General features: G+C 44.2%; 1 protein-coding gene across 1 annotated transcript in view; it reads right to left on the bottom strand.

Moving 5' to 3' along the window:
- YY1 (YY1 transcription factor) overlaps nucleotides 1–11,890 on the bottom strand; it is a 30,752-nt gene continuing 18,862 nt past the window's right edge. The window contains exons 3-5 of the mRNA XM_030883376.3: nucleotides 7,938–7,998; nucleotides 6,061–6,219; nucleotides 1–5,206 (exon numbers count right to left, since the gene is read on the bottom strand). Coding sequence (XP_030739236.1) covers nucleotides 5,024–5,206; nucleotides 6,061–6,219; nucleotides 7,938–7,998 — 403 coding nt within the window. The 3' untranslated portion in view covers nucleotides 1–5,023. The remainder of the gene's footprint in view (nucleotides 5,207–6,060; nucleotides 6,220–7,937; nucleotides 7,999–11,890) is intronic.

The raw sequence follows: 11,890 nt of genomic DNA, 5'->3' as shown, positions 1-11,890 counted from the left end.
AAAGCTTAACAATATTATGCGTTTATTATAGTTTATAGAGCCATGTTACACATGCTTGGTGCTTCAAACTGAGTTATTGTTAAATGTTTTTCTGGATGCAAAGCCATTTGATGCGGATGCCTTAAATACTATTAATATTTCTGCATCTATGACCTATGAGCTAAGGAAAAACCAAGGACAATTCCAGAAATGGCAGAGAACATTTAAGAAAAAGATGTACATGAGACGCAATGCTAAGTCCTTGAACCAGGGCCTACAGAAGTTACCAGAAAGTGAATAAAAACAGAATTGTTCTATGAAAATAGTTTAACCAATCACCATCTGTAGATAACAGAGCCTCATACCAGTTTTGGATGTTGTAGAAAAAAGGTTATTGTTTGGTACTGATGCCCTTTCCCCCTCCATACTGTATGCAGACATCGTGCAGCCCCCTGATAGAGCAGCAAACAGAATACAGCACAGCGACTGGCCCCCTCCCTATGACATCCCAAGGCTGTTTCTTACGGCGTCTGAGTGCCTTGAACGAAAAGCAGTCAATTTGATCAAACCTGCCACTTTGTGGAAAACCAATCATCGCGCTTTAGATGAATGTGATGCCACCACACCCACCTTCCTCTGCGGACTCCCCGAATGCTGGCTGAAGACCTGGGGGCCCGGGTGACCAACCTGTGGGAATTTTGATTTGCCTGCTGACCTAACGCCAACGTTCTATCACTTCCGGCTTTTCCAATGGGAGCGCATGAAGTGTGCCAACCGCACGCCGCCCGCCCCTCCCATCAGGTCTCCATCCAGCCCCACCTCCAGCAAACATCCTCTCCGGCCCTCCGGAGACCACTCGGTCATGAGGACAGACACCGGAAGCCTTTGGCAGGACACGCCCACTCGTGGAGGGCCCGCCCCTCCTGCCTGCTGCCGTGGCTCTGAAGGGCCCGCACTTACAGGCCTTCAGGCAACCAGGGAACCCGAGCACAGTCCGCACAGTCCGGGCAGTGACAGTCAAGGCCCATAAAGGGCAGGAAGCTGCGGTGCAGGAGACCTAGCTAGCCACGCAGTCAAGTGCTTCTGCGCAGGCGCGAGGGACCCCGAGGCCACCCTCTGTTAAGTAGAGGAGCAGACTGTGGAGCGCGCGACCTCGGCTGCGAGGAAGCACAGCTTGGGGGCTCGCGCCTCCTCCTCAACCTCTTGGGGTCAAAGTTAGGGTGGAACACACCTGCCTGGACCTGCCGGGTCTGAGCTCTGACGATGTGCTGCACTTGCACCGCTGCCAACGGGAGCCAGGGCAAGGGGCTCTGCAGTCAGGTGCCCGGGAGGCCACGGTCAAGGCCATCCAGTGGCAGTCACGGGGCGGGCGGGGGGGTGGGGTGGGGCAGGGAGAGGGAGCCTCGCGGTGCGGCCCCGGCGTCCAGCGGACGCCCACGAACCGCTTCAGCTCTCGCCACTGCTCTGCCCTCTGGGGTCCTTGCTTTTGCTGGTGGTCAGATGTCAAGAATATAGAAGGAACTGAGGATTAGTAACGTGGCCTTACTAAGCATGCTGATCCCAAACCAGAAGAACCAGACACAAGAAGTGATCCGTGTTCCCTTCCTGTAGTTGTTGTGCGGGTGGATTATCAGGGTTCCAACTCAAAAACGTAGAGAGACCAGGGCTTCCTGCGCCACGGACACCGATCCTGAGGTTAAGGTACAGTAGGTAAGTAAGTCTGGCTAAGCAGCGCCGGCAGCAGTAAACCTCCTTAAAGAGCTTCAACAGCTGCTCAGGCAGAGCCGCCGGTCTCTACAGGCGCCCTTCTGAATGAAGGGTCTCATAGATCATGAAGAAACAAACCAGAACTCAGCAACACCATCAGGCGTCCAGGGTACTATCCAACGGGTCTCGCTTTACTCAAATTTAGCAAAATAGTCGACATTTAAAAGAATGTACGTAAAAACCAAATAAAAAAACCCCACAAGAACAACTTTGATTTTCCTCAAATCCGCAGGCCTTGAACCTAGGCGCACAGCACACAAACACCATATGAAACCAACAGAGAGCTCAATGTCACCTTGGAAAATAAATGTCACTCTGGGGTGACAGTTCTTTATACAAGTATTATGCTTCCCCCTAAACCCCTACCACCAAAAAAGGGGAAAATAATAAGAAATCCAAAAATAGAAAACAACATCTTGTTAAATGTAAACTTATCCTCTGGAGTTTTTATATATGCTAGAAACATGCATTTATTTCAGCTCAGATGTAAGAAAATATGTCTATCAGTATTACTTATAAATCAGATTAATCCTCAAAACAACTGACTCACTGTGAGAACATGATTTTAAATTTTAGTAAATTACATCTTTACCAAAATTATAAATTCTAACCACGAGCAAAATGGGTATGTTATACCCAAGGAGAACTACCCCTACTCTGTAAGCTGCTGCTCATTCACCAGTTTCCTACACTGCCGGGGTTGAGTTGAGAGTGCTCTGTCAATGAGGAGCTTGGGCATTACGTTTTCCTCAAACGCCCAATGGAATGCCTTTCACAAATTAACTGCAGATTGAGAGCAAACGTGAACAGAGAAAAGAGTCAAGGGGAGCGATGGCTATTCCACTCAGAGACAGAAAGGGACAGAAGAGATGACCAAAGGTATCCCCCAAGGGGTCAAGGCACAGAGGAAGAGGGACCTCCCTCCAACTCAGGAGCCTGGCTTCTGTAGGTCATGACATGGCTCTCGGGGCTGCCGGGGAGACTTCCCCACAGCCCAAGTCTGTCTTGCCGTGGGCCCTTGGGCAGGAGTCCTGAGGACGGTGCCAGGACCAGGCTCCAGTGTGGCACAACGCTGGGTGAGGGTGACGCAGCTCCAGATGCCTAACGCAGCCAGCCGGGGACTGCTCACCCGATGGTGGGGTGGGGAGGGAAGCACGGGCACTGACACCACGGGCGGCGGTGGAGGCCTCTGCCCCAGGTCTAGTCAAAGAACCACAGGTTCGCACTGGGACGCTCAGCTTTGAAGGGGACCTCCGCCATGGGCTTACCTCTCTCCTGACTGCCAGATACAGCAAAGCCTGGCTTACCCAGAGAACAGCTGGGGTCTTCTGATTAACTCAGTTCCATCAAACTACTCAATGGATAACAGATTCTGAACAAATAGAAAAAAGTGTCTCAAGTTAAATTTTTCATCTATGATTCAGAAGGCACTTCAAAATTCCGGAGGGCCACAGGGTCACTGTCATTAGGTCACCAATCCTCCTGTATAGGACCAATGGAGAAGCTGTAAGAGACAGGGCTCTGTTTTTGACCTGATGATGTCCTGGACGTCTTGTACCTGAATCTCTGGTATTAGCTAGTCCGTCCATTACTTTGCAGAGTCAAGCATACAGCACAAAGACACACAGTATGTTTGCATTTTGAATAAATGGGATTTTGCTGTATCATGGCAGTTTATAAAACAGTCTCATGAGTTTGATATTTGACTCTAAGTAAAATCCCAAAATTATAATCGTACATTTAAGAGGTCACAATGTGAGAGGTAAAGTACTCGTTGAGTACAGTTTTCTTAATAACCGAATCACCTTGCCAATCTGCACTCAGTATCCATTTGTTTAGAAGCGCAAAAGTAAGCTAGTGGCACTCAACTGCTACAATGTGCTAGCGCTGCAAGATTCCGCTAGATGGAGGAACCAAGGCTCTCAAACCAAATCGCCAATAACCATAAGCGTTTCCTGTTAGACAAGCCAGGACCTGCGGGAGTTGCCCTGAAGGCGGCCTGAGCAATGGAAATTCCTGGTCTCCCCTCTGCTCGCATCCGCGTCCCCCGCCAGGTAACACCTTACCTTGAGAACACACACAGGCCAGGGTAGCACAAACTGCTTCGGTCACACGTTTGCTGGGGGAGCGAAAATCAAAATCCTATTACCAACGGGCCTGGCGTGGGGTACTCTGAGGTAGTTCCTTAACTCGGGATGCCTGTTACCTACTCTCTCAGAATTCAGTACACATGGGAAGTATTAAAATAGCCATGCATCGCTTTAATCACAAGTCACTGGAATTGAGTGCAAAATAAAGGAAACTTGAGTTGCTTTATTTAACTTCCAATTTCTGGGAGGCTCAAGAATTATAATTATTCTGGACAACAAAAGGAAATAAGACTGTGCTTACAGATCTTTTTCTGCCATATTCTTTCTGTAGGATTGCTATTTTATTGTTGCCCTTTCTGTTACACGGCATGTACACATCAGGTGTTAAAAGGTACAATACATTCTACGACTGAGCACCACTTTCTGTAACTGAACAGGCAAAGAAATTACACTGAACATCAGCATCTGGCAGTATTTTTCGGAAAAAAAAAAGTGACTAAAATGGGTTTAAATTGATTAACACTATTAAATCACATCTAATATTTTGATACTACATGATTCAATACAGCTATACGATACAATTATACAAAATGTGTTAACATCAAAGAATACAACCAAAATTAAGATAGCAAACAAAACCTATATAACTTTTTTTTTACAGGAAAATACTTTTGAAGTATGCATGTAACTGCCCATTCTTTTAAAGAAAATCTACTGCAAGCAAAGTTATCAACCTCCAGAAAAATCACACATAGCATTACTAAGCATATCCCCAAAAAGTGTACAATATGCACACTTGGAAAATACAAAATTAAAAAATTGTAAGCAACAGGTGAGCTCCATATTTATAAGAGTGTGAAAAGAAGTCCCATTTTTAGCACTGTTGTATAAAGAATTGTCTTTTGATGCGAAGTTCATGAATTGTCCTCCTGTTGGGACCACACTTTACAAAAACACCGTGTTTTTGAAACGAGATTACAGAGCAAGATAGAGCATCTTAGCAATGTCATCTTATTAAAGTTTTTTTTTTAAATTTTTACTACTTTATCAAAACATGTCCCTTGGGTATGTAGGATTCATTTTTAAAATTCTTTTCTAGAAACAATATACAAAGGAGAGGCATATTTATTCCCAATCACACTCCTGGAAGATGCTTCCCGAGGCTGAGAAGGGTCTTCTCTCTCTTCTCACTGGTTGTTTTTGGCCTTAGCATGTGTTAAGATGTGAGATTTCAGGTTAGTCGACTGAGCAAACTTCTTATTACAACCGTCGAAGGGGCACACATAGGGCCTGTCTCCGGTATGGATTCGCACATGTGTGCGCAAATTGAAGTCCAGTGAAAAGCGTTTCCCGCAGCCTTCGAACGTGCACTGTCGAGGAGAGACCAGAGACAACCCGCTCAGACTCCGACTAGGCCCGGGAGGGGGCAGCTCACTGCTGGGGGGAGAGAGCAGCCTACCTCTTCTACCTCACTCGCTCCTCCCTGCCCCTCCTTGCCCTGCCCTGCCCTGGGGGGAAGCTTTTGAGATACAGTCTAAATTAGGGGGCAGGGAGCTGTAACTCTGCCCAGACAACTCCTAGGACCCATGCGTAGCCCTCATGAATTTTTAACTACAACGTAAAAGAAACATTCAGCAAAACAGCAAGAATCTTCCTAAATCTTATGTTAGGGTCCTAACATTTGTGTAAATATTTCAAATAGTAAGAGGCAAACGGTTAGGAAGGTTCCTGGTGTCAAGTATCAAAAAGAACCAAAAAAAAAAGAACCATGTGAGATTTACCAGCTGCACTGCTAATTCGCTCACTTGTCCATGGGCTTCTAAAAACAAGGCAATAAACACTATTTTCAAAGTTACCCTCTTACAGCAAAAATTTTAGAAGTTCCCTGTCAATTAGCAGTTCAATATACTCTAAAAAATAAGTTAACTACAGCAAGTAAATTGCTTTAATCCCGCAGTGAACACATGAGAACTTCTGTTTTAGGCTTGCTCTCGAGCAATCCCGTGTTTCTCCTGACGCCAAGTACACTCCAGAAACACCTCGATACATCCCGTCTCTGGTACCACACAGATCACACGCAGCGGAGGCGAGAGCTGGGGCAGCCCCCCGAGTGAGTCACCAGGACCCCACTGTGGCCTCTCTGGGCGGCGTCTCTCCAGCAGGCTGCCGCCCTGGCCCTGCCTACACCTGCGGGGACAGCGGAGGGGAGGAGGGCTGGCTCTACCTGAAAGGGCTTCTCTCCAGTATGAACCAGTTGGTGTCGTTTTAGTTTTGAGCTCTCAACAAAAGCTTTGCCACACTCTGCACAGACGTGGACTCTGGGGCCGTGGGTGTGCAGATGTTTTCTCATGGCAGAGTTATCCCTGAACATCTTTGTGCAGCCCTTTGAACAGAGAGAGAAGCTTAGTGGTTCACACTGCAAACTGTTACAAACGATTCTACCGCCTGACAGCCTTCACTGACACAATACAACGACCCTCCCAACCTCCCCACATACATTTTACTTCATATTACAGTAGAAATATTATTTACGACAAAAAAAACCCAAAAAACAGCTGAAAAAGGCCTTAACATGAAATGCAAACTTCTGTTTTACAGTGAGGAAACTGAGGCTTAGAGATGTCTTTAAGTAGACTTGCCCAAGGTCACGCTAGTAGTAGGAGCCAGGCTGGGAGTAGAACCCAGACACCCTGGCTGCCGGCTACACCACGGCCGCCTCACCCGGCTATGCCCCCAGATGAAGTAACAGAAGCACTGAGAGAAACGGAGTTAAGATGACGGCAGTCCACCACTACCTTTGGTGGGCCCCGTATTCTGTGCTGCAAGAATGGGCTGTCATTCTCCATCGCCTACTGTTCCCTCTTCTCTCTTTGCCTCTTTCCCCTTCTTGACAGAGAAAGAAGCAAGAGGGTCTCCAAGGAATGGCAACTACAGAAGAAATTTATTTTGTGAGACACTAGGAAAAGAAGCAGGTAAACTGATACCAGAGCGGGGCGGGGGAGGTAGATGGGTAGGCGATGCTCGGGAGAAGATGTCCTGCACCATTTCTTCTGCAGTTGTTGCCCAATAATGGAGTGAATGGGGAAATGATCAGACAGCAGGACAGAAGGACAGCACGAGTCAACACTGCACAGCTTCACAGGCAAGGGGGGCGGGGGGGGGGGAGGGGGCGGGGCACCACAGATTTTTCACCTTGACCCCTAGGCTGAGTTTCCATCCAGAAAATGGAATTGGGAAAAAAAAAAATCTTTCTGGGAAAGAAGTACAGAGAGAAGCTAGAGAGAAGACGAGCACTTAAGGCATAACTGTTTTCAAAAGCTTATTAGTATTTGGCCTCAACAGAAATGCTTTTACATATCAAAATTTCCACAGCAAGAACATTAAAAAAAGAGACAAAAAGAACTTATGGGTGCACAGCCATCAGAGATGAGACCACGAAAGTAAATTTATCCTTCTCCAATTGTTGTTGTCTTTTTAAATTTTTTACTCCATTCAAAATCTCTCCCCTCCTGTTTTTCTGTACCACCTACTTGATACTTTATTTTCACCTCCAATTATGTTTAAAACAGACCCAATCAATATCTCAAAGTACTTTTTAGGCTGTCATTAAAGACTAATAAACAGCCACATTTGAAAACAATTAAGTACTCCCTAGCAACACACAATTAACAGGGTAAATTAAAATTGCGGAGGAAATGATGAAGTCTTATTAGGGTCACTTCAGCCACATCCAAAAAGATTTCCAAATTTCCATAAGGAGCCCACAGTCCCATAAAGGTCCATGGGTGAGGCACAACCCAATGCCTTAAGACTGACTTGTTTAACAATCCAAAAAGAATAAAATCCTAACAGAGTATATTCAGTACAGTGATAATAAAAACACTGGCACCCTACAGTAACCCCATTTAATGGTACTTAAATTTAAGTGGCTTTATGGAACAACAATACTTACATCACAAGATACAGTCTCTTGAATTTAGAAACCAGATTATAGTTCCTCACTGAATCTCAACTATGAAGATGGAAACAGAAAGTGCGATTTCTTACAGGCTCTCTAACTTCATCCACAGTAATGCACACCTTCCCCCTAGCGTTACTTACTTTATGAGGGCAAGCTATTGTTCTTGGAGCATCATCTTCTTTAATTTTTCTTGGCTTCATTCTTACCAAAGGGGGGGGAAAAAAAAGAGAGAGAGGTTTGTAGGAATGGGTAGACTCATCTGGCATAAATCGTATAGTCCCTAAAATGCTTTCCCTATAGGTACAAAAACTAAGATTACAACATGCTTCCGTGAAGGGGAAGGGATGAGAAAACTCACATTCTCCGAGGACCTGCGACTGTGAAGAAGCACTCTTCCAACCTACAGGTAAGTATTCTCAAGCACAAACAGGACTGAGTGGCTGCCTATGGTCTCGTAGCTGATAAGCTGGTGCAGCTTAGGATGGCACTGTGAGCTGCATGATTTAAGTATCTGCTCTTTTCCCCAAACTCTTTAAAAAATAAAAAAGACCAACAGCCCCAAAACCACAGATGAAACTCCTAGTGGGAGCAAAGTGAGGTAAGCAAAGTGAGGTATCCAAAAGCAGCTGCTGTGATAATAAGGGTGCTTTAAAAAAGGAAGATATGGGAGGGGGGTCTTAAAACTATATTATCCTATACCACTGCTTAAAAAAGGGGGGGTTGTCCATCTCATACTGACAGAAATGGTCTTTATAATAGCCTCTTTTTTAAAAAGGGTACAGAAAAGTCCTTTTAAACAGAGAATTATTTATATACATATACGGATAATAGCTCTAGAAGGAAACACAGCAAACTGTGAGTAATGGTTACTCTGGGGAGGAGCCCCTAGGGACTGGCGGGAAAACCCCCAAACCTTTTCACACTGTTTAATTTTTATCATACTATTAGTTTTGGTGTTGGTGGTGATGGGAGGGAGATTATACTTTCGACCACTTGGGCAGTCAGGGAGAGTCCTGCTTGTGGAGTTACTACCCAGAGCTTGCTTATTTGGTAACTTACCTACCTGCTATTTTCACTGAACCAACCTTTGGTCTTTTGTCAAAACTTTCTCTCCAAAACTCACTAAAGATCTGTGTGTGGTAGAGGGTGAGAAATTAAGAGTTCCTAGAAAAACTAGAAAAAAAGATTTAAAATCTCTGAAACCGATGTTCTTGTCCCTAGCTTTGCCATCTCACACTCCTGTGTGAGGATGCATATTTAATACACAACTAAGCTGATGCTCCCTGAGAGCAGGCTCACTTACCACCCCTCTTTTACTATGAAAGACTGCTGCTGTCATCTTGAAGGGAGCAAAGGCCCTAACAGTATCATCCTTCTTCACTCTTGATCTGAGAAAAGGATTCCCTGAGGCTCCTTACTTTATTAAAACCTGAACTCATGAAATCACCTCCTTAAACTTTCCACATCCTGGATGAGCAGAGGTGAAACAATTCATCTGGTACCTATAACTTATCTCTAAAGGAGTTTGTTCAAGACAGTACAAATTTCCTACTTGGAATTCTAAGAGAACGTTTTCAGTCTGGTATCCTCCCCAGTCCAACCATGTAGATACTTGTTCTTTCTTGTACTTGGAAGATTACCACATCAGTTAGCAAACATCTTCTAAGTGCCTGCTGTGTACAGGGCTCTGAACTAGCCTATGTTACCTTAAATAGAGTTTGGGTCTGAGTTCACAAAACCAGGTACACAAAAATTTGGTGCCACTGCGCCACCTGGAGGTTATAATAACAGAGTCTGAAAAATAATAGTGATTCATACGACAGGGTTCTACACCAATCAAATGTTAATAATAAGAACTGTATATTAAGAACCAAGCTTTAATCTTCCCAATTAAGATGTTTACTCTTTGATGATTCCACTCAAATGCTGTCTTGGCTGTGAAGATAACTACATGATTGTCCAAATTCATAGAATGGTACTAACCTAAAATAGGTGAATTTTACTGTATGCAAATTATCTCAAAAACAAAAAACTCTGACTTTAAAAACACATTCACTGGGTTGACAAATACGTCGTACTGACAACCTTTCCCCTCTTCCACCCGCCTTAGGGCTTGAACGTGGGGACAGTGGCAGTCAAATGCCTATGACCGTAGGATAGGTGTGGCCCAGTTACCTACGAGTGTCCCCAGACCTCACAAATTTTCTTAAATTCATTCCTAGGAACTTAATTTTGTTTTATCATGGAAAATTTCAAATATACACAAAAGTAAAGAGAACAGTCCTATGTGCCATTCACCCAACTCTTGATTCATTTTTTGAATGTTATTAAGTGGCATTTCTTCTGAAAATGTCATTTTTAAAATGTGTGCTAATATTTAGCAATATACTTAATTTTAGAACTAGAGTTTAAAACGCATCTGGGCAAACACCCTTGGACTCAAGGAGGAAGTGGAGGTATTTAATTGCAGCCACTCTTAAGCTCCTGAGCAAATCAGTCTTGTTCACTTCAGAGTGGCAGTATACGCAGGTACCTTTTACATTATATTCGAATGCAAACACTAAAAAGGGCATTTTCCAAACAAGCGTGCCTAGATTGAAAGTGTTCTGTTTTGTGAGTAAAGACTAAAATTAAAATCTTTGTGGCAACAATTGGTACATACACCTACAAAATAAAAAATATATATATATTTGAAATCCTAAAAAAGAGTAATTTTTTAAAAAGACTAAAATTATATACTACTACTTAGAATACCTTCTTGACCCACCTAAACTAGTCAGTCACAAGTAACCAAGATACGAGTTTCTCATTGACTGAGAAGCTTACAAAGCTCTTGGACCCGGAGACGATGACAAGAGCATTAGCATCGTGAGCGAGGTGGAATGGGATGTGTGACTGGGTGCCGGCTTCAACCAGCTGCACGACCTTGAGCAAATCACTTAACTTCTCAGCCTCAGTTTCTTATTCTGTAAAAAGGTATTAATGCTACCTACTTAAAGCTGTGGAAATTAAGAGATGATGTACGTTAAGCTCTTGAGAAATGACGGCTTTTATTACCGCCAACCTGTGCTAAATGGGCCGAGGCAAAACTGAGTTCATTCCTTAAAAAAATGCCAGTTGTATTTAACAACCCAGAAGGTACTGGTGGCTCCAAACCACCATTGTCAAATAAAGGACTGAGAGACTGAGAAAGAACTGCACAGGTAACGTGGAAAGGCCCCTCCATGTATTAGAAATGATATGGAGGAGCCAGGTAGGCAACAGAAGTTTCCCGTTCAATTAAAAATAGAGACTACGTGCCCTACGACGTGACTGCTGATTTTACACTCTGCCATTCTGCATACATTGTGAAGGCTGGACACCAGTACCACTAACTGCAGGAATTTCCTGGACAATTTTCAGCAGGGCGTTATGTAAACCAGAAGTTCTGACTAAGTTAAATCTGTAAATGTCCCAGAAGCCAAGATGAAACATTTCTGAAGAAGTGATTCCTGAATGAAAATAAGCAGCTTAGCTGACTCCAGACTGGAACCAGCTGTGCTGACGGGACAGAAGGCCCTGTGTAACAGCGCTGCCATCTGCAAGCACCGTTCACCTCCCTTCTTTGTGTTGTCTAAGGCAAACGAGCCAAAGTTTGTTCAAGGGGTTCTCTCTTAGTGTACGTTCATGTGATATTGAGGGGTTTTATGGCATTTCAGCTCCACCATCACACTTCATCTTTATATCAAACCAGTGAAAAAGCCTCAGGGTGGGTAGTGAACCACAACAACAAACCACCACCCACTCGGGACTGATCGAACCACTTGTTATTCTGATCTTCCTGCTTAGAAGGTTTCCAAAGGGCTAAGTTTAGTTAATGAAAAATGCACAAAATTTAATCAGGGAACAAAATTCTCTAGGTCCCACCCACTGACCAATTTTTGAAGTATTTACTAAAAACACATTTCAAGAAAGAACAAAATCACCATAGTCCCACCTCCGCGATACCATGACTTTCAAATAAGTCATTATTTCTTATACCTGTTCACACACACTAAGTGATTTACTAAGCGGTCTAGGCTCAGTGCAGCAGGAACCTGAACATTCTTTGGTC

The sequence above is a fragment of the Globicephala melas genome, chromosome 2 (assembly GCF_963455315.2).
Source record: "Globicephala melas chromosome 2, mGloMel1.2, whole genome shotgun sequence".
Lineage (NCBI taxonomy): Eukaryota > Metazoa > Chordata > Mammalia > Artiodactyla > Delphinidae > Globicephala > Globicephala melas.
Note: the sequence above shows the minus strand (reverse complement) of the source record. Positions and strands in the feature narration are given on the sequence as shown.